This window comes from Microcaecilia unicolor, chromosome 4, assembly GCF_901765095.1.
Source record: "Microcaecilia unicolor chromosome 4, aMicUni1.1, whole genome shotgun sequence".
NCBI lineage: Eukaryota > Metazoa > Chordata > Amphibia > Gymnophiona > Siphonopidae > Microcaecilia > Microcaecilia unicolor.
In genome coordinates, this window is record NC_044034.1 from 207,420,906 (window position 1) to 207,445,005 (window position 24,100).

At 43.7% G+C, this 24,100-nt stretch overlaps 1 protein-coding gene across 1 annotated transcript in view; it reads right to left on the bottom strand.

Annotated features, from left to right (window-relative positions):
- SYT7 (synaptotagmin 7) overlaps nucleotides 1-24,100 on the bottom strand; it is an 824,787-nt gene that overhangs the window by 340,370 nt on the left and 460,317 nt on the right. The window contains 1 exon segment of the mRNA XM_030201170.1: nucleotides 6,592-6,695. Within this exon segment, the coding sequence (XP_030057030.1) occupies nucleotides 6,592-6,695 (104 nt within the window).

Sequence of the window (24,100 nt, forward strand, 5' to 3'; positions counted from 1 at the left end):
CTCAACCGTCTTTTCTCCAAGCTGAAGAACCCCAGCCTCTTCAGCCTTTCCTCATAGGGAAGTCGTCCCATCCCCTGTATCATCTTTGTCGCCCTTCTCTGCACCTTTTCTAATTCCACTATATCTTTTTTGAGGTGCAGCAACCAGAATTGAACACAATAATCGAGGTGCAGTCGCACCATGGAGCGATACAACGGCAGAATAATATCCTCATTTTTGTTTTCCATCCCTTTCCTAATAATACCCAGCATTCTATTTGCTTTTCTAGCCGCAGCAGCACATTGAGCAGAAGATTTCAACGTATCATCAGCGATGACACCTAGATCCCTTTCTCGGGGATATCAACTGGCTCACCTTTGTCCACATGTTTGTTTACCCCTTCAAAGAAATGCAGCAGATTGGTGAGGCAAGACTTCCCGTCACTAAATCCATGTTGACTTTGTCCCATTAGTCCATGCTTTTGAATGTGCTCTGTAATTTTGTTCTTGATAATAGTCTCTACCATTTTGCCCGGCACCAACGTCAGACTCACCAGTCTATAATTTCCTGGATCTCCTCTGGAATCTTTTTAAAATATCGGCGTTACATTGGCCACCCTCCAATCTTCCGGTACCATGCTCGATCTTAAGGATAAATTACAAATCACTAACAGTAGCTCTGCCAGCTCATTTTTTAGTTCTATCAATATCCTGGGATGAATACCATCCGGTCCAGGAGATTTGCTACTCTTCAGTTTGCAGAACTGCTCCATTACATCTTCCAGGTTTACAGGTATTTCATTACGTTTTTCCGACTCATCAGCCTCAAATACCCTGTCCAGAACCGGTATCCCTCCCAAATCTTCCTCAGTGAAGACTGAGGCAAAGAACTCATTTAGTTTTTCTGCTATTTCTTTGTCTTCCTTGATCGCCCCTTTTACACCCCGGTCATCCAGCGGGCCAATCGATTCTTTTGCCGGCTTCCTGCATTTAATGTATCTATCGCTATCTTTCTTTCAAACTCCCTCTTTGCCTTTCTTATCAGCGCTTTGCATCTGACTTGACATTCCTTATGCCGCTTCTTATTTTCTTCATTCGGTTCCTTCTTCCATTTTCTGAAGGATTCCTTTTTAGCTCCAATAGCCTCCTTTACCTCATTTTTTAACCACGACAGCTGTCGTTTAGTTTTCCGTCCTCCTTTCCTGATACGTGGAATATGTTTGGCCTGTGCCTCCAGGGTGGTGTTTTTAAATAGCATCCATGCCTGTTGTAGGTTTCTTACCCTCTCAGTCACTCCTCTAAGTTTTTTTTTTACCGTTCTTCTCATTTTATCATAGCTTCCTTTTTTAAAGTTAAACGCTAACATATTTGACTTCCTATGTTTACCTTTTTGAAAGCAAATTTCAAAAGCGATCATGTTATGATCACTGTTGTCAAGCGGCCCCCGGACCGTTACCTCCCGTACCAGATCATGCGCTCCACAAATGACTGTCTAGAATTTTTCCTTCTCTCGTTGGCTCCTGTACCAGCTGCTCCATAAAGCTGTCCTTTATTTCATCAAGGAAGTTTATCTCCCTAGCGTGCCTGATGTTACATTAACCCAGTCTATATGGGCCGAGATGAGGCAGTTAACGCGGTGAAGTGAGAAGCATGGGAGGTAGCTGTCTGTGATAAAGTTTGGCCCTTGAAACAGCCTGATAGTGGCGAAACAGGGTCTCCTGTTGGGCTTCATGAGTACCGTATGAGACAGTATGGATTGACAGCAACAAGAATATTTAAGTTAAGTAACAATTGTTTCACCGGATGTATATAGTTGGTATAAGCCTCTACCATAGAGTATTGTGGAAGGTGTATGTGCATGTATTGCATGAATAAGAAGAGTGGAGTTTTTTTTGTGAAGACTAGTGATTGAAGAAGAGGAGTACTCTAAAAATTGAAAGGTTGTTCCTGCATAATGAGTATTTTCCATGGTTTCTGAAGTCTTTTTTTCTCCACATTTCATGAATAATAGTGATTATACACCTCCAATACTGGGTTGTATTGCAGTAGAATTTTGTTGCAAGTGGTAATTAAAATCACCCATTATTATTGCATTGCCTACTTTATTAGTGTAACTAATTTCCTTTAACATGACTGCGTCCGTCTGCTCATACTGGTCGGGTGGATGGTAGTATACCCCTATCACCGTCCTTTCCCCCTTAACACTTGGAATTTCGATCCACAATGATTCCAAGGGGTCTTTTGTTTCCTGCAGAATTTTCAATCTATTTGAGTCAAGGCTCTCGTTAATATACAGTGCTACTCCTCCCCCAATTCAGTCCACCCTATCACTACGATATAATTTGTACCCCGGTATGAAAGTGTCCCACTGGTTATCCTCCTTCCACCAGGTCTCAGAGATGCCTATTATGTCCAATTCTTCTTTCAGTGCAATATATTCCAATTCTCCCATCTTATGTCTTAGGCTCCTAGCATTTGCATATAGACACACGTAAGTGGTGCTTTTCATAGTAACATAGTAACACAGTAGATGACGGCAGAAAAAGACCTGCACGGTCCATCCAGACTGCCCAACAAGATAAACTCACATGTGCTACTTTTTGTGTATACCTTACCTTGATTTGTACCTGTCCTTTTCAGGGCACAGACCGTATAAGTCTGCCCAGCACTATCCCCGCCTCCCAACCACCAGCCCCGCCTCCCACCACCCACTAGGTCAGTCTGCCACTCCTCCACTTCAGTTCCTTGAAACCTGGCCGTCCACGTAGGGGGAACAGTTCAGGCTGTCCAACCCCCCCCCCCCCCCCTCACACAGTGACAGCCAAATCTCAAGGACGTGGAGTGGAGTGGAGGAGAAGAGTGACAGACTGACCTAGTGGTTGCGAAGGATATACTCTTAAAACAAAACAAAAAAATGCTGGTCATGTGCTGCCGGAAATTCCTCAGCATGTCGATATCAAAGCTCCATCCGCAGGACTCAGCACTTAGAGAATTATACCCACAAAGGGACACTCTGCCCAACTTACCACCGCCAAAGCAGGGGAGGGGAAATATTCCAGCGCACCACTGCCGGGGCGGTGGGCGGGAAACCACACCCACCGACGCGGGGGGAACTGGCTTATCCTGCTACTGCAACTGTGGGAGGAGCTGGCTTACCCTAACACCGCCGAAGCGGGAGGGATACAAAGCTACTCTACAGCTGCACGAAGCGGGAGGGAGCGCCGGCATAATTTAGTTAGCAATCCAGCCACTGCCGAAACGGGGGGAGAGGAAGCAGCAGCTCACTGTAACACAAAATCGTCTCAACTCGAAGAAACTCCAATTGGAAGAACACGACGTCCTCGTGAACAGGAACTGAAGACTGAACTTGAACCTGAAATATAACCAAACAATACAGATATCTGGGAGGGGCTATGGATTGATCGGCTATGATTAAGGGAAAGAAAATTATCAGGTATGATACATAATTTTACCTTCCCTATCATCAAGCCGATCAATCCATAGACTGGTGGGATGTACCGAAGAAGTACTCACCCAGGGCGGGACATGGAAATCTCTGAACGCAACACTGAAGCTCCAAACTGGGCCTCGGCCCGAGCCGCCACATCCAAGCGGTAATGTCGTGAGAAGGTATGAGCCGACGACCAAGTAGCCACTCTGCAAATCTCTTCCAAGGAGACAGATCTGGACTCCGCCATCGAGGCTGCTTGTGCTCTAGTAGAGTGTGCCTTCAGCTGAATAGGCGGAATCTTCCCTGCCACCACATAAGCTGCCGTGATCGTCTCCTTGACCCAACGTGCCACCATAGGCTTAGATGCCTGCAGACCCTTACGAGGGCCTGCGAACAGCACGAACAGGTGATCCGATTTCCGGAAATCATTGGTCACTTCCAAGTATCTGATGATGACCCGTCTAACATCCAGACATTTGAGCGCAGGGTACTCCTCTGGGTAATCCTCCCTACGAAAGGAGGGTAGGCAAAGCTGCTGATTCACATGGAATTGAGAAACAATCTTGGGCAGGAAGGAAGGCACTGGGTGAATCGACACTCCTGCCTCAGTGAATAGCAGGAACGGCTCTCTACACGAGAGCGCCTGGAGCTCGGAAACTCTTCTGGCTGAGGTGATAGCCACCAGGAAGACCGCTTTCAAATTCAGGTCCTTCAGCGATGCCCTTGGCAAGGGCTCGAAGGGCGGCTTCTGCAAGGTCCATAGCACCAGATTGAGATTCCACGTAGGCACTATCGAGTGCAGAGGAGGGCACAGGTGATTAACTCCTTTGAGAAAATGCACCACATCTGGCTGTGAAGCCAGGGAAGCCCCCTTCAGACGACTCCTGAAGCAAGCCAGAGCCGCCACCTGGACTTTCAGTGAACTGAGCGACAGGCTTTTCTCCAGCCCCTCTTGCAGGAATGCCAACACTGAAGATATTGGAGCAGTGAAGGGCGATACAGAGCCTGCCTCGCACCATGACGCAAAGGTACGCCAAACCCTGGCATAAGTGGTAGAAGTGGAGCGCTTCCTCGCTCTCAGCATAGTGGCGATGACCTTGTCTGAGAAGCCCTTCTTCCTCAGCCGCTTCCGCTCAAGAGCCAGGCCGTAAGACCAAAGGGGGAGGGATCCTCCATCACCACGGGACCCTGATGCAAGAGGCCCCGCTCAAGGCATGCGTAACTGCATGCATCCTCTTATAGAATTGCTCTCTTAGATTGTAAGCCCCCTAAGGACAGGAAAATACCTACAATACCTGAATGTAAACCTCCTTGAACTTTTGAGAAAGGTATGAATCCAGAGTAAAAGAAGAAGAGTAGAGGGGTTACATTTAGTACCAATCGATAGATACAGAGGAGACATTTGGGTGATATGACAACATGAGTATTATGCATGGATATGTCCTCAGCAATAAGGACCTAGTAGAGATATAAGAGGCAGAAAAAGCACCCATTTGGCAACATCTTGATGAGATAGAAGAGGTAGGAGTGACACATTAGTGTCCCATCAGTACTGAACATAGTGAGAAGACTAGATATCATATTTGTGCAACTCCTGAGAATTAACTTATGAAGAACAGAGGGGGGGGGGGGGGGGATAAATGGCAATGGAAGAAATGTGGGAGGGCAGAAATATTTATTCTCTGAGCAGTAACTCTAGCATAGGAGTGGAAGGGTATAATTTATTCAAGAGTGTACTCAACCTAGTGGCTGCAAATGGCTCTAGTTTTCAGAATATCTTTAATGAATATGCATGAAAGAGATCTGTACAAAATGGAGCTGGTATGCTTACAAATCTATTTCATATATATTCATTAGCGAAGTCCTGAAAACCTGACCCATTTGTGGCCCTGTAGGACTGGGAGCGATTACCACAGTCTATGCAAAGACAGAAAACTGTGCATTAGATGACAGTATGCTCAATATTGTGTCTTACTACTGTACTTAAAAGAAGAAGAAGGGCTTTCCATTCAGGATAAGTTCTGGGTCACACATTCACAATCTGCCTTTAGCAATGACTCTCTGTGGGGCTATCAGCAAGTTACTTTATATCTCTGTGCCTCTAGGATCCAGTTAAGAAGAATATATTTGTCTTAATTGGAATTTCCAGACGAACAAATAACATTTTATTAGAATAAAATTAATGCTGAAAAATGCTCTTGAGCTATTGGTGCTAGACCTCGAAATACTTTGGTTCCCTTAAAGTCATAGAAGTAGATCCCTAGAAATAATACAGCTGTTGTCAAAACTGAAGTCCCTCTGTAGGTGAGGGTGCTGAGGGCTGGGACATCCATACATCAAGATTAGGTAATCACACTGTACCTGCAGTTCCCCGGCACTTATTACCACAAAGCTCTGTCCCTAATCTGGACACTTTAAAACACCAGGGAATAATTCTATAACCAGTTGCCACAATTTATGTGGGCTGTGAGCCTATTCTACAATGGCAATTGCTTGTGTGTCACAGGAATCCTCTATGGTATATGCCATCAACCAAGACTCAAGGAAAAAGAGTATCTAGCCAATATTTCTCTCATTCTCTACTTTCCATCTTCCTACACACCCAGCAATTTGCTCGCACCTGCCTATCTGTGTATATATTTTCTTTCTCTCTTCACACAGACTCAAACTTTGACAATAGGCTGCAGGTGATAAATTGAAATGACCTAATGAAAAGAATACAACTTTCCAAAGTTAGCCGCTCAACCACAGAGTATCACCTTGAATGTCCTTTTTGGCGTTTATTCCTATATCTATGCTGTTGGTGGGTTGTTTTTATAGGCTACTTTAGACACCATCATTCTTCAACAGTGGTTTGGCATGGTGAGAAGTGGTAATCAGTAGAGGATCAGTGAAGGAAAAGGGAAAACATTCTGCTCTACATCTTCTTTCTGAAACTGTCACAGTCTTGACAGTTCTGATTAAGTTTTCATCCTTCTATGGTAGATACAATAAGCACAGTTGTAATTGTGTCAAGAAGAGATTTATGTAATCTATACGGCCTTTCAGAGACGAGAGCTTTAGTAAACACATTAATATTAAATTTGTCTTCATTAGCAATGAGAGATGTGCAATTTCTCTAGAACATACAACATAGCAATGCCCAGAAGAGCTGTTACTTACCAGTTTACGCTGACACCACTGGCAAATTCCACACATGAGCAAGGTGACACTAAGGCTTATGGTGAGGATGGCAGAAACCAAGACAATGTCAATGGAGGGAGCTCCTGGGAAGGCAACAACAATGAAAATAAAAAGTTAGTTTCAAGTATTACCACAGATTTAAGAACAAGACCAGGAGTTAGTAAGGAAATAAGAAAGAAATGACCTACGAATAAAGTTTATCCAGGCTATATGAGACAAATTGCCAGACAGAATCATAGAAAGAGTTCAACATAATCAGGCTATGAAGCACCTTAGCTGCAAAATATAAATATGAAAGATGGTCTAAAACAGACTGTTAGCAAGCTTGAATTTACACATAGGTCTACTAGGTCTATGCCTAGTGTGGAAATGCTGTATTTTGAGGGATGGGTTGGGGGAAGGCCTCCACTTCCCTCAGATCTCGACTCAGCCACACCTTCTGGACTCTTCTAGCCCTGCTGTACTGTATCCCCTACACCTCTAAAGCTCTTCTCTCACAAATTATTCTCTGACTGAGGTGACTATACATAGGGGTAACAGTAAGGCTTCCATGGGAGGTGGAAGCAGAGCCTAGAAACTCAGGGCAACTTAGTTCTCACATGCACTCACTACTATTAGTGGTTATATCGTTGCAGTGGAGCTCCTGAGGGTGGCAGACGGTGGAAAGGGAAAGGTTCTGAGGTCCCTGGGTAAAGGGAGAGGCATCAGCAACAACGATGGCAGCAACATCGCCTAGGGGTTGCATTTGATGAATTCTTTCAAAGACCATGAGCCTGAACTGGAAATCAGAGGCACTTTTAACACAGGCAATCATTAATGAGACACAGCATGCCTCACGCTTCAAACCTGACTGAAGAGGTCCTTTACACTATGATCCAAAAGAGATTGTGCCTGGTCCTATCAGTCATAACATATATTCATTGCTTGCAGAGGCAGAAATCTGGCAACAGTAGAACTTTTAGCAATAAATCTGAATCATACAACAACCAGATTCAGAAATTAAAAATAGATATGGAACTCTATCTTTTAAGCATTTTCCCATAGATACAAATTGAGATAAAACCTTAGTAATAGGCCCCATAGTAATATAGATGATAGCAGAAATAGATCAACTGACCCATTCAGTCTGAACAGTTATTTCTGCCCACACTGCTAAGAATATGTCCCAGCTGCCACATATAGAAGCTTCAGAGCTTGTTGGATATCATTTCTTATCCAAGTCAGTGTTGCTGTGCATATGGCAGCACAAAAGAAGATCAGTTGGATATCTGCTCTGAACCGAGAAACATACATTTCACAGATTTCTCTCCACCCCCTCACCTCTGCTAGTTCACTCATCTCTTCTACATCAAGCTCTCTGCAACTTCTCCCAAGCCAATTTTAAAACTAATTCCCATTTCCCTGGGGAGGATGAGGTTATGGTGTCTAAATATTATCCTCCTGTGCTCCAGCCTCTTCCATTCACAGAGGGGCATAAAAATACTGCTGTCCTCATGTTACCCATACTCATATTCACACTGTGCTGTACATGGTCAAAACCACAGTGCCCCAAGACTTCTGTACCCATTTATCGTTACTTAGACTCCTTCTGCCCTACTCTCTTTCACGCTTGTCTCATTGATTATATTCTGTTTGTAAATGTTCTTTTCACAAGCATGCACATCATTGCAGCATCCTATTTTGTGATCTCTGAAGAGTCAATTTGTATTTGTGGAGGAAGGAGAGGCTTCAGAACTAGTAGAATATGGGAGCTGATAGTGTATGAAGTCTGTTCCCCCTGCATGCAATTCAAAGATGGGGGGGGGGGGGGGGGGGATGTTTTTTTCTTCATTCTCACTTGGCACTAATGTTAATGAGATCAGAAATGTCATCATTTCTGTGGGCAGGGGGATGGAGGGTTGGCTGATTGATTATTCTTTAATTCTTTTTTTCTGCTTGAAGAGTTTGCTCTATTGATTTTGAATTGGAATTCCTCCTGTACTTTGTGGGCTACTAGAAGTAAGATGACTGTTTTTTTTTTTTCTTTTGAGACAATGTGATCCTTTTCTTTTGATATTGCTGGTCATTAATATTTGTTTCCTTTTTAAGAATTAGTTGTCTTGATTGAAATTGCAGGGGTTGATATTGAGCTCACACCGATCAGTGTTTTTTTTTTTAATGCTGGCTGCTGTGGGCTGGATATTCAGAACCAGGCCAAACCCTGACAGTGGCACTGAATATCCAGCACTTATACAGGTACTGGTATAGGCAGCGGAATAGGGTGGGCCATGGCTCTGCCAATATTTTGCCCAACACAGCATCAACAACTAGAGCGCTTGGGAGCAGGACCAGAGATTGGTTCTTTTGGCCCCTCCAACCATAAAGGTGTCCCACTTCCCTTGGGTACTGATGATAATCAGACCAGCACCTGGAAATTCACGCGAAAAACACAACCAAGAAGATGTTCCACTCAATGTGGAAACTAAAAAGAGTAAGACCTTTCTTCCCAAGAGCCATCTTCCGTAACCTGGTACAATCAATGGTACTCAGCCACCTAGACTATTGCAACGCACTCTATGCTGGCTGCAAAGAGCAAATAATCAAAAAACTTCAGGCAGCCCAGAACACAGCAGCTAGACTCATATTCGGTAAAACAAAATATGAAAGTGCTAAACCCCTACGAGAAAAGCTACACTGGCTACCACTCAAAGAACGCATCACGTTCAAAATATGTACCCTGGTTCACAAAATCATTCATGGAGATGCCCCAGCCTACGTCAGACCTGATAGACCTACCACCCAGGAACGCTAAAATATCATCCTGCACATTCCTTAATCTTCACTTCCCCAACTGCAAAGGTCTAAAATACAAACTAACGCATGCATCTACCTTTTCCTACTTGAGCACACAATTCTGGAACGCGCTGCCGCACAACTTAAAAACAATCTACGAACTAACCAACTTCCGCAAACTACTGAAGACCCATCTCTTTAACAAGGTATACCACAAAGACCAACAAATGTGAACTCCTACACATATAACCAGAATTGCCTTACGATATTTACTTGTTATACGAATATCATGCTTTCTCACTATCATGTTACCAAGATCCTTATGCAATACTAACTATCTATTTTCTTATGTATTTCCACTACTCATGATGTAATGTAAGCCACATTGAGCCTGCAAAGAGGTGGGAAATGTGGGATACAAATGCAATAAAATAAATAAATAAAACTACTTAAATAAGATTAGGACAACCTTTTTACTGTCCTGAGTAGTTATCCAGTTAGTGGACTGAAAATTGCTACTAACCAGATAACGCTTACCTCCACCTAAATTCTTCTACCTAGTTAAGTAATGCTGGACATTGGGCCTGTAATTCTTCACAACACTTAAATTAAAAAGAGAAATGTAATCACTTCCTTGCCAAAGATTTTGAGGGGCTGAGTATCCAGTAAGGTCAGATAATCATTTTGATGACGCTGTAAATGTGTCACTGGAAGTGAAAGGAACTTTCCTGGTCTACAATGAAAGTTTTTCTAAATAACCCTCTGAATGTATCTTAGCGCCCCCCCCCCCCCCCCCCATTATGTGTAAATACCTTTGAATCTTGAGCCCCATAATATTATTTGGATACATATAGCAGCAGACTTAACCAAATAAGTTTTGCTAAATATTTCCAAAAGAAGTTATATAAATAACTTTATCTGCTAGGTGTTTTAAAAAAAAAAAAAAATAGACCTATTTGGGATCACTTAAAAAAAATGCTTAGCACATCACTTAGGCACCTGAGTTTTAAGTGGCTCAAATTTAGGACAATATTCAATTGAACTTAAGTGCCTAGATTTCAGCTGAAAATGTGCCTACAGTTAAATACCTAACTTTAGGCCTGCAATTTGATTTGCTACAGTTGGGGTCCTTTTACTAAGCCGCAGTACCAAGCAATGTATCTGCTTTACAATGAGACCAAAGTTTCTGTGTATCAGGACATTTCTACTTACAAGCTGCAAGAACTTTGGGACCTGAAATCAGCTCTGGAGTTATTGACTGCGGCTCATATTAAGTATCGCTGGTTTCCCCTTTTGCTTTAAGTTTTGTGATAACAGGCAACTGCATGAGGTGCACAAGTTGAGGGATGCCTGGAAACTCCTATATGAAGCTGACCTGGGTACATCAATGATCTTAGTAGGAACAGTGTTGAGAGACTACAGTACTGTAAACAATCTACCCCTCACTCCCTAAACAAAGACAGAAAGAGAAGTTAAAATCAAAGAGTGGCAAAGAAACAACCTACAAATACGGCAGACCATTGGATAGCTGATTTGGTAGTAGTAGGCTACAACTTCCTAGAATCTAATTAAGATTGTGCCAGCAGATTGGCAGTGGCCAAGTATCTTCCAGTAAGGCCTCAAGGACCTAAGAGGTAGGATGTTTAAGAAACAGCCTCAGTAGTTTTGGAAGCTGGTTAGATTATTAGAAAGCTTGGAGGTAAGGAATGGGAATGGGGGCTTGGCTAAAACTGGATGAAATAGGTGCTTATATAGCCAGGTTTGTCTGACAGGCTTCACAGAGGACATCAGAGACCAGGGGTTAGATATTCAGCTGGCGGCAATCACCATTTTGCTGACAGCCACCGACATTGCTATGTCCAGGCTTCGGCATTGAATTTCTGGGTTTCCAGAGCTGGCTACACCATAGCCAGTTAAGTGTGATATTCAGAACTTAACCAGCTATGAGTCACCACATAAAGATAGGGCTGACTTTTATGCTGTCTATTTATATGGTTACCCTGGCCAGCTAAGTTCTGAATATCAGCACTTAACTGGTCAAGTGCCAACTCTACCCCCAGAATGCCCTAAATAGCTGGTTTTGCTATAAGCGCTAACTGATTATTTTCAGTGGCACTAACCAGTTAAGTGCTGTTGAAAATGACTGGTTAGCCCCGAAAAGGTGATTTTACTGGCCAGGAGCTGTTTCTTTAAATATCAACTCCCAGATGTTCCGGCAGTAACCACCTTAGTCTGCAATGACAGAAGTAAACTAGCTGTTTGATCTGTCTGGCAGGTTTTGAAGGGGACATGAGAGACCTGATGTTCAGGCAGCAGTCACAGCAGTCTGCAATGATGGAATCCAGTTATCAGTTAGGTCTGTCTACACACTATAAGTACAGTAGAAACTATGGGATCAGTATTTAAGCCCCATGGTCAGAGGGGTTTTTAAATGCTGGCCACAACATTTATATTCAGCTCCATTATCCATAGAAGCAGTAGTACTGAATACCTATCGAGTGGTGACCTTCATTGCTCTACACATAACCAGTGATATCCAGTTACTATCCATAGAGGTAAGTGGTTTAATTTCAGATAGCCTTTTCTCAGACTAAAATTAAACTGCTTAGCTAAATGAATAGTGGCTATCCATGTAGTTTGGTGGAACCATCTAGATAACACCACAGCTTACAATTAGTAAGGCTTACAAATGGATGCCCAGTGATGGAATAATACCAGTTACACATGGAGGAACATTTTCAATATAATGTCTAAATCCAATTTTGGATGCTTGGCTGAAAACATTCAAAAATCAAGAGGGGAACATCGCGATTTTTGAACCAGAAAAATGTCTATCTTTATCTTTTGAAAATGTCCATTTCCTAGACATTTTGTGCTCAGTGTGTTTTTCTTTTGTGACCATTAAAAAAAAAAGTTTAACTGAAAAACACACAAAAGCAAGCCATTGGGATGAACAGGGGGGCAGGGGCAGCATTCTTAGTAGACTGGTCACACAGACATCCCAGCAGAGAGTGGGACACCCTAGAGGGCATTGTAGTAGACCACATAAAAGCTCCCAGGAACACATCTCACCATTACCCCCTTTTATTTTATGAGGAGCCCTCTAAAACCCACCAAAAACCTACTATACCCAACTGTACACCACTACAATAGCCCTTATGGTTGCAGGTGTCACCTATATGTATGTACTGCAGGTTTTTGGCGGGTTTTGGAGGGCTCACAGTTTCCACCAAAAGTGTACTAATTAGAGTGGGATATGGACTTGGGTCCCCTTCTGTATGGTGCACTACTCCAACCACTAGGCAGGGACCTGCTGTTGTTCTAATAGGACTGGACATAACATCTGAAACTGTCATAGAGGCTGGTATGTACTATTTCTTTCACATCTTTGGGGGTGGTAGGGGGGGGGGTCAGTGACCAATGGGGGAGTAAGGGTCATGCCTTAATCCCTCTAGTGGTCATCTGGTCATTTAGTCATGCTTGAACAAGATCTAGAACAAAAGGTTTAACTTTTAGCCCTGGACATTTGTTTTGTTCCATTACGGCAGAAAAATGTCCAAGTTCTGGGAATGCCCAAATCCAGTCCCAACACGCCCCTGACACATCCCCTTGTGATTTGGATGCACTTCAGAAGACCAGCCTAGACAAATGTCTTTAAAATGACTTTTGAAAATAGCAATTTGGACTTTGTGAAGCTTTTTGGTCATTTTTCTGTTTCGAAAATAAGCCCCTTAATTAGGTAATTGGCGCTAAATTGGCACTCAATTGGTGATAAGTATCAATAATTGGCTTTAACAAGTATTAACTGGCACTAACTTGCAGTTACACACATAAAGACCCATCTCTTTAACAAGGCATACCACAAAGACAAACCAATATGAATATACGCAACTCCTCCACATAAATTCAGAACTATCTTACAATATCTGCTTGTTATAATAATATCATGTTTTATCATTATCACTGTTGCCCAAGATCCTTTTCTATTTTCTATCATATTTCCATCACTCATGATGTATTGTAAGCCACATTGAGCCTGCAAAGAGGTGGGAAAATGTGGGATACAAACAGTGGTGTGCTGGTAAATGTTTAAGAACAGGCTGTCTCCCCAGTCCCCCTCTGCGCCCCCCTTCCCCCTCTGCGCCCCCCCTTCCCCCTCTGCGCCCCCCCAAATTACAGAGCTGGCTATAGCTGGAGAGAGAGCCTGGGGGGGGGGGGGCAATGCATTACTCCAGTAAAAAACAATTAAATGATCCCAGGTTCCAATCTAATTCATGTTTAATGTGCGATAAAATGCCATAAGTAAATAAATAAATATAAACTTTTAATGTTGAGCACCTGATTCTCAAAGTGAACATATTCCAAACACTATAATGAAAATAAAATTATTTTTTTCTACCTTTGTTGTCTGGTGACTGTTTTTCTGATCATGCTAGCCCAGTATCCGATTCTGCTGCTATCTATTCTCTTAACTCTGTTTCCAGGGCTTCCTTTCCATTTATTTCTTTCCTTTCCTCCTTTCTTCTTCATTTCTGGTCCTCAGCTTCTGCCTATTTTCTTCATCCATGTGCAGTTTTTCTCCTCTCTTCCTTTTCCCTCATCTCATCTCCTTCCTCACTCTTCACTCCCCTCCATCCATGTCCAGCATTTCTTCTCTCTCCCCTCCTCTCCCCTGCCCTCCATCCACCCATGTCCAGCAGTGACCCTCCTCTCCCCTGCCCTGCATGTACCCATGTCCAGCGACCCTTCTCTTCCCTCATCCACAAATGCCCAGCGACTCCCTCCTCTCCCCTGCCACCCCCTCCTGAGTTGTTCCACGAATTCTCCTCCCTCCCTCCGGATTCGGTCCCTCACCGACTCCTTGCCCTTCGCATTCTTCAGGGCAGGCAGTCTTGCCTGCCCGCTACCAGCGCTGACTCTCCCCCGCTGCCGGTTCGCACTTCAAAATGGCCGCCGAGACTTCAGCAGAAGTCTCGCAAGGCCGCCTCTGGAAGTCTCAGCGGCCATTTTTAAAGCGCGAATCAGCAGCGGGGGAGAGTCAGCGCTGGTAGCAGGTAGGCAAGACTGCCTGTCCCGAAGAATGCGAAGGTCGGTGAGGGACGGATCCGGCGGGAGGGAGGGAGGAGAGCCGGCTCGCGGTGTTTAACAACTGGCTTGCAAGTTAGAAGGAAAATTAACAACCGGCTCTTGCGAGCCGGTGTGAGCCGGCTCCAGCACACCACTGGATACAAATGCAATAAATAAATAATAAATAACTGGCTTAAAACTTTATTCTATAAATTAGCACCTAACGTCTATAGCGCACAACTACCAAAGGGGTGTTGACATGGGCGAGTCATGGGCTGCTCACTCATGTACAATATTTATAGAATATTGAAAGTTTTGTGTGTATGTGTCAATGTTTAGGTGTACATTTATACCAGCTGAAGAAATGGCATAAGTGGTTGCACCTAAATTTAGTTGTGTTGCTGCCGAGTAATGTTAGTATTCTATAATGGACTCTGGGCTTCCTTATGCCCTTATAGCAGGGATGTCCAACCTCGACTCTCACCAGGTCAGGTTTTCAGGATTTCCACAATGAATGTGCATGAGATCTATTTGCATACAGTGGAGGCAGTCCATGCAAATGGATCTCATGCATATTCATTGGGGAAATCCTGAAAATCTGACTGGATTGTGGCCCTCGAGGTTCACAGTTGGACACCCCTGCCTTATAGAATACAAGCTCAGCACCCATTATTTTAGCACCTTAAATTTTTGCACCTTCATAGAATTATCTACTTTAAATCTTAGCAGAAATTTAAGTACTTATATAGTCAAGCCAGGTAAAAATTATAGTTGTACTGGGTGTTATTTAGATCAGTTGTTTTCAACCCAGTTAGATTTTTAGGATATCCACAATGAATATGCATGAGAGAGATTTGCATGCCCTTCCTTCTAAGTATGCAAATCTCTTCCATGCGTATTCATTGTGGCCATCCTGAAAAACCTGACTGGTCAGATGGCTCCTGAGGATTGGGGTTGAAAACCACTGATTTAGATCATTAGAAAGCCTTTTGATGAGACAAAGGAGGGGGTTAGACACAAGCCAGCTGTAGGGGGCACTGTCAGTAGGAAATGAGGTAAATTAGCAGAGCACTAGACAAGTTCTTCTTAAAGCCCATTTCTTTTGACTTGCTTTTAATGTTTCTTTAGATTCATTTCTCCAGCAGAGCAGTGACTCCTGGTATTGACTCAAAACTCAGGTCAATCTATCATTTTATTTAATCCTATTTTTATAAATTTTATTATTTTAAAGGTGTGTTTTGCTTCTTGTGTGAGCATTCTCTCTCCTATCCAATTTGTAGTTCCTTTCTGTATATTTTATTAATATTTTATTTGTACACCGCTTTGACCTTTGTTTTGTAAAGGCAGTATATTAATTAACAATAAACATACACAAGTGATTCAGTACTAGACTAGCAGGGTTACAACAAATCAGGAATGAGGTGAATTGGGAGAGTTATGTGAAAGGAATCCATTATTGCTACAACAGTAGAGGCCATAAATCAGAAATGAGGTGCATTGGCACAGGTATTAAAAATGGACAGCAGGGATGCTGCAAGTCAGGACTTAGGTCTGTGTGAGGGAGCCCAGAACTGGAATGAAATAAGGTCAGGATTTTGGAGGACAGTGATGGGGTCCTTGTATGGCACTGGGGGGGGGGGGGGGGGAGGCAGAGCTGTAAGAAGCATCTATTGTGACTCAAAACCCGGTTCTACAGTCCATCAAACAGGACTATCTCACTCAGCAGCTTGAAGAAAAGAACAAAAAAAGTGATGAGGCGACTACAAAAAGCCAATATAAAATGAAGTGAACCCAACGGAATTGAAAACACTCTGTAAATATGCTTACTGCCAACTGCTAGCAAAGCAGTCACCACCCCAGAGCCCTCAGGCCACAGCACAGCAGGGACACCTGCTTGGCACATGACTGGGGAAATATAAATAAAGAAGCAGAGAATATGACACAGATAAGGAATAAAAAGCTCTAACCTGCCGCTTGAGGCAATGGATGAGATGGTGCCCCCGACCCCCCCTCCCTTCACACTTTCTCTCTCTCTCAAGTCCTCCCCCCCCCACCCCCCCACCCCCCCCGGCCATAGTCTGGTATCTTCCCCCTTCCTTCCTCAACCCCCTTCCCTGAGTCTATATTCATTCTTGTTTTCCAAAAGGTGGCAATTGCAGCGATGCTCATATACTGCCCTGCCACTGGCACCAGCTTATTCTCTGTACTGCGACCTGCTCCTGAGCAAACAGGAAGTTACATCAGAGAGGTGGGCTACAGTACAGAGAAGAAGCCATTTCTGGTGGCAGAGCAGTGTCGGAATTGCTGCCGCAATCAACTTTTGAAAAACAAAAAAAAGAAGGTAGACTCGGGAAAGGGGTTCACAAAAGAAGAGGAGAGAAGCCAGACTGCAGCTGGTGTGGGGAGTGGAAAGGAGCAATACCATGAAGAGTGCCACCTGAGGCCCCCGCATCAGTTTGCCTAATGGTAGGGTCGCCACTGCTTATTTACAACCAATATGAACCAAAAGTCTGTGGTTCTCAACCCAGTCTCAGAGACCGACTCGTCATTCTGATTTTTACAATATGAAATATATCTGTATGCTCTACCTCCATTGTATGCAAATATATCTCATCTATATTCATTAGGGATGCTCTGAAAACCTACCAGGTGGTCCTTGAGGACTGCATTGAGAACCACTTCACACTGAGGCAGAGGTATAGAGAAGGACCCTGGAAGAAAACAATCCGCCACAGAAAAAGCATTGTGTCCCCTCTTCCCAAAGGTACCAGGACTACAAAAGAGATTATTTATGACCATTTAATAAGGACATTACTGCCTTAGAAGAAAGAGATAATACTAAATTGCAACATATACCAACAGAGTTTATTTTATTTCATTACACCTGTTCTGCCAATTTATTGATTTGGTTTCTATTTAAATTCTAGGAACTTGTGAATGCATTTGGCAGAACTAATACCTTGATCTTGCCAATAATTAATTTGGAATTGAACTGAAAAGCTGCATTAGGAGAGAAGAGGTGGGGAGGGGGTAGGAGAGAGAAGAGTGTGATGAAGAGAGGAGGGTGAGAGAGAGACAATGCTAAAGTAGAAAGAGGGAAAGTAAAATTAAACAGCAGCAGGAAAAAACAGAGAGAGAGAGATGGATAGAAAGCACTGTCCATTAGGGATTGACATTTTTAGCACACATTTAGTTTGATAGTAAATGTTTAAAGCATTAGTACATGTAAAATTTATTTATTTATTGCATTTGTATCCCACATTTTCCCACCTTTTTGCAGGCTTAATGTGGCTTACAATACATCTTGAGTGGTGGATATATATTAGAAAGTAAACATTTCATGTTACAGAAGAATCTTGGGTAACATGATAAAGGTAGAACATGATAGTAACATAACAAGCAGATATTATAAGACAGTTCTGAAAATATGTGGAGGAGTGGTGTATGTTCACATTTGTTGATCTTTGTGGTATGCCTTATTAAAGAGATGGGTCTTTAGTAGTTTGCGGAAGTTGGTTAATTCATAAGTCGTTTTTAAGTCGCGTGGCAGTGTGTTCCATAACTGTGTGCTCAAGTAGGTAAAGTTCGACGCATGCATTAGTTTGTATTTTAGACCTTTGCAGTTGGGGAAGTGTAGATTAAGGAATGTGCGGGATGATCTTTTAGCATTCCTGGGTGGTAAGTCTATCAGGTCTGACATGTAGGCTGGTGCTTCTCCGTGAATGATTTTGTGAACTAGGGAGCATATTTTGAACGTGATGCGTTCTTTAAGTGGGAGCCAGTGTAGCTTTTCTCGTAGGGGTTTAGCACTTTCATATTTTGTTTTTCCGAATATGAGTCTGGCTGCAGTGTTCTGGGCTATCTGAAGTTTCTTGATTATTTGCTCTTTACAGCCGGCAGTAGTCTAGGTGGCTTAGCACCATTGATTGTACCAGGTTACGGAAAACCGTTCTTGGGAAGAAAGGTCTTACTCTTTTTAATTTCCACATTGAGTGGAACATCTTCTTGGTTGTGTTTTTCGCGTGGTTCTCAAGTGTTTGGTGTCGATCGATGGTAACTCCAAGAATTTTTAGGGTATCCGAAATTGGAAGGTTCAGATTTGGTGTGTTGATGGTGGTGAATTTGTTCCTGTTACGTTGAGAGGTAAGTATTAGGCATTGGGTTTTTTCTGCATTAAGTTTCAGCTGAAATGCATCCGCCCATGAATACATGATATGGAGACTTTGGTTGATGTCATTGGAAATTTCCTTTAAGTCTTGTTTAAATGGGATGTAGATCGTTACGTCATCTGCGTATATGTATGGGTTGAGGTTTTGGTTTGTTAATAGTTTGGCCAAGGGTGTCATCATTAAGTTGAATAGAGTCGGTGAGAGGGGGGAACCCTGTGGGACTCTGCATTCAGGTATCCATGTGGCTGAAGTAATTGAGTTAGATGTCACTTGGTATGATCGTGTGGTTAGGAATCCCTTGAACCAATTGAGAACGTTACCTCCAATTCCGAAGTACTCAAGGATATGTAGTAGTATTCCATGATCAACCATGTTGAAAGCGCTTGACATGTCAAATTGTAGGAGTAGTATGTTTTTTCCAGTTTAAATCATTTGTTTGAATTTAGTCATGAGTGTAACTAGTACTGTTTAAGTACTGTGGTTAGACCTAAATCCTGACTGGGAGTTGTGGAGTATTGAGAATTTATTTAAATAGTTTGTGAGTTGTTTGGTCACCATTCCTTCCGTTAGTTTGGTTATTAAGGGCACACTAACTTATGAAGTGCAATGTATATAGTTAAGTTCTATGAGTTAAAATGTTGCAATGTGAATTTAAACATTTGGAATTGACAAATAAGCTTGAATCAAACTTAAAAATCTAATAATAACCATAAAAGAAACAAATAAAATACTTCTGTGAACATTCCTGCTGCCCATTCAAAAGTCACACTCAACACAAGCTATGCCAACAAATAATCCAGTGCTAGGACTCAACAGACAGTGACTGGAACTGATTTTCAAACTGAGTCAAACGAGGCTGCAAAGCCCCACTCTTCTCAAGGGACATCACATAATGACCTAAAGGCAGAGGCAGGCATCACGCTGGAAATTTGTTTTTTTAAAGTAATCTTGAAAATTACCTCTAAAATGAGCATTTTCTTTTCTTCTGTATTGCCTAAAATTAATTAGGAGAAGTCTTCCTGTATTAAGGAGCAACTATACCAGCTTAGTTCAATTAATTTTAAACAGTAGGATTAAGACTGAGAAGTTCCTTCCCCCCTCCCCCACTTCAATACACACACACACACACAGCCAAAATTGTTTACCATTGGGAACAGAACATTAGGGTGGGAGCATTTCAAGGCAGCAGATGGTAGATCATCTCCTCATCCCCACTTCTCTACCCTGGTTCTGTGTCCAGCACAGTGGCATAGCTAGGTGGGCCACAGGGGCCTGGACCCCCAAAATTTGCTCTGGGTCCCTGGTTGGCTGGTGGGGGTCCCCAACCCCCGCCAGCTGAGAGCTTGGTCCAGCATGCTCAGTTTCACTAAAAGGAGTGTGCCAGACGTGAGGGGAAGAGAGAGCAGGGCAGGCAATGCAGCGGCACTGGAGACCAGCACTGGACGAAGTCTTCAGCTGGTAGGGGTTGGGGACCCCTGCCAGCCAAGGTGTTACAGCGGCGGCAGTGGGTGGAGGAGGGGGGCGGCAAGGTGGCAGGGGGGTGGCAGCAGAGGGGGGCAGTAGGGTGGCAAAATGTGCCCCCACCTTGGGCTCTGGCCCCCTCCCACCTTGAGGTCTGCCTACGCACCTGGATGAGCATCTCCCCCCTTCTTCCCTCATCCCTACCACTGCCATTCTATCTCTTTCCAGGCTGAAGCTCAAAAGGGACTCAGTACTGGCATGGGACCATTCAACACAGGCCTGCATTCAAGCACTACTGAGTTCTGCCCTTTTCCCAACAGGAAACCCCATATCAGGGGAGAAGGCAGGATATAGCAGGATTTGAGTGAAAGCCTATGGTCCTGGAAGTAGGGCAGTGGTAGTGGAAAGCGGATGGAGGAAGGGAAGGGGAAGAGAGGATTTCAGGGGGAGGGGAAATGAAGGGTGGAAAAATGAGATACTGGACCTGGGGGGTTGTAAAGAGGGGAAGGGGAGATACTGGACTTTAAGGGAAATAGAGAGCAAATATGCTGGGCTGGGGAAGATGGGGATGGGAGAGAAGAGAGGGGAAAGGAGGTTGCCAGTCATCTGGGTGGGGGGAAGGGGATGCTGGCTACCATGGGAAGAGGAAGGAGAGATGCTGGAAAATAGTGTAGGGGTAGGCCTTCAGCTGCTTCTGCGGGGTAGGAAGAGAAAAGAAGAAAATGTTGGCTGCTGACCATCTGGGGGATGAAAGGAGGATGCTGGCTCCTTTGGGGTGAGGAAGGGGAGATGCTGGATAATGGGTTGGGGTAGAGCCCTGAGTTGCTCCTGGAGGGGGGAACACATGGCTGAAGGTTTGCCTAGGGTATAAGATACCCATGGGCTGGCTCTAAAGAGCTTCTAAAATAACTTCTCTTATCCTCCCCCCCCCAAAAAAAAAAAAATGAATTGTTTGCTTCAGTGCTGATAGCAGAGGCTGGGTTTTCTATACCAGTGATGAGAGTGCAAATCTTGTGCAACACTTTTACTGTGACAGTGTGGGGCTGGAGATATAGCAGCCAATAATGTTCTGTTTGGTTAAGCATCAGAGTTTCCTAGCATTGAGATCCAAGGCAGCAAAGATGCCACAGCCTCCTTGTAGCCCAGCACAGCAAGAAAATGATAGATTTCACAGTTTATTATAAATTAATGGGAAAAAATGATGGAAACAGCAATCCATTTATCTGGTGAAACTTAGGCGGATGGCTGAGGGATCGATATTTCATGCTGTTTTCCACTAAATGGTAAATAATTTAAATAAATGAACAGCTATGAAGTCGGATGGGAAACTTCTATTTCACAAGTGGGCTGAGCAGACCTGCCTCACGGAATAAGAATGACTAAGCTTCACTGCGCTCTCTCTCTCTCTCTCTCTCTCAGTTCACTACAGTTCTCCTCCCTCCCTACATCTCTTTCTGGCGGGCAGTACAGAAAAGCTATGAACAAAGGGTCAAGGTGTGAAATCTAAGGCTGGACAATACAATTCCTAAGACTGTAGTCCTTTATTGCAGACTTGCAGTACACCTCTCCCTTCTGTGGGCCTTGGCTACAGGGTATGTAGTCACACCTGTGGAACTGCTACCTAGCTGAACAATATCTATGGAACATAAGGTGCTAGGAAGGAGGGAGCTCAACCCAACAGGGTACAATGCACTCCAGACTCCAAAACGCTTTAATTTCCTGTACAACAGTCTGGCCCTGCCCTATATAGTGGAAATTTTCTTTGTTAATTAGACAGTGGAAACACAAACAGTAAATTGTAGTCTTCTGTGTCCCTGTTGACCAGGAGCCTGGGCAGTACAGCAGTTGCCTACACTTTTCATATCTTGTTTACGTTGACAAGCTGAACTTTCCACTGGTTTCAATCTGCTTGTAGTGCTAGAATTACTAAAGCACGCTGATGCTGTCAGCATGCATTATTAGTAAAATAGGACCTGTGGTAAAATAATGCAGATTAACACTATTAATGCAATAACTTGAAAGAAATCATATGCCTATGTTTTCTGCCAAAATAAATTGGATAATCAGCATAAAATAGAAAGAAATATGGGGAGTGTAGTAGCAAGTATACACTAAAGGCCACTGCGGGCATACAGGAGAGGGTCTGTGCAGAAAAAAATGAGATGGTCACATAGAAGTTATTTAAATAACAGGGTGTGTTATGTAAAATACATGGCACGTATAGCTGGTACAAACTAGTTTTGAGCAAAATTTGTTTTCCTCAAAAGTGTGTGAAGATGTAAGAGATCAGGTATTGACCTCCTCAAGCTACCCTTTGACTGACTTTTGCAAACTACGCACGTCTGGCCTGTATCATTTTATGCACCTTCTGCCAAAAAAATAGTGGAGGGGCATAATCGAACGGGGACACCCATCTCTAAGGACGTCCCAGCGAAGGGGCGAGGAAACCCGTATTATCGAAACAAGATGGACGTCCATCTTTCATTTCGATAATACAGTCGTGGACGCCCAAATCTCCACATTTAGGTCGACCTTAGAGATGGTCGTCCTTAGGTCATCCTTAGAGATGGTCGTCCCCGGTTTTCGGTCATAATGGAAACCGAGGACGCCCATCTCAAAAATGACCAAATCCAAGGCATTTGGTCGTGGGAGGAGCCAGCATTCGTAGTGCACTGGTCCCCCTCACATGCCAGGACACCAACCACTCTAGGAGGCACTGCAGTGGACTTCACAAATTGCTCCCAGGTGCATAGCTGGGAGCAATTTGTGTGCTGAGCCCCCCAACCCCCCCCCCCTCAAAACCCACTCCCCACAATTGTACACCACTACCATAGCCCTAAGGGGTACAGTGGGTTTCGGGTGGGTATTGAAGGGCTCACATTTACCAGCAAAAGTGTAACAGGTGGGGGGGATGGGCCTGGGTCCGCCTGCCTGAAGTGCACTGCACCCACTAAAACTGCTCCAGGGACCTGCATACTGCTGTCAGGGAGCTGGGTATTACATTTGAGGCTGGCAAAAAAAAAATTAAGTTTTTTTTTTAGGGTGGGAGGGGGTTGGTGACCACTGGGAGTAAGGCGAGGTCATCCCCGATTCCATCCGAGGTCATCTGGTCAGTTTGGGCACCTTTTTGAGGCTTGGTCGTGAAAGAAAAAGGACGAAGTAAAGTCGAACAAATGCTCATCAGGGATGCCCTTCTTTTTTCCATTATTGGCCGAGGACACCCATCTCTTACGCCTCCGACACGCCCCCGTGAACTTTGGTTGTACCCGTGATGGACTGCAGTTGGCGCCCAAAATCGGCTTTCGATTATGCCGATTTGGGCGAACCTGAGAGAAGGACGCCTATCTCCCAATTTGTGTCAGAAGATGGGCTCCCTTCTCTTTCGAAAATGCCCCTGACAGTGGAATTACAGAGAAGGGCAACAAAAGTGATAAAGGAGATGGGACGACTTCCCCATGAAGAAAGGCTGAAGCATCTAGGGATCTTCAGCTTGGAGAAAAGACAGCTGAGGGGAGATATGATAATGAGTGACGTGGAAAAGGTAGACTTGAATCATTTTACTCTTTCCAAAAATACTAGGACTAGGGAGCATGCGATGAAGCTACAAAGTAGTAAATTTAATACATTTAATTAATTTAATACGTGTAATTAAAATCTGGAATTCATTGCCAGGGAATGTGGTAAAGGCGGTTAGCTTAGTGGGGTTTAATAAAGGTCTGAAGCCTTCCTAAAGGAAAAGTCCATAGACCATTATTAAATTGACTTGGGGGAAAATCCACTGCTTATTTCTGGAATAAGCAGCAAAAAATGTATTGAACTTTTTGGGATCTTGCCAGGTATTTGTGACCTGGATTGGCCACTGTTGGAAACAAGATGCTGGGCTTGATGGACCTTTGGTCTGTCCCGGTGTGGCAATACTTATGTACTTATGTAGGTAGTGCTAGAAGGCATCATTCATTTGTGAAAGGCAGTTAGCAAGATTAGCAAGTGTTCTGTTGCTAATCATTATTCTGGAAATC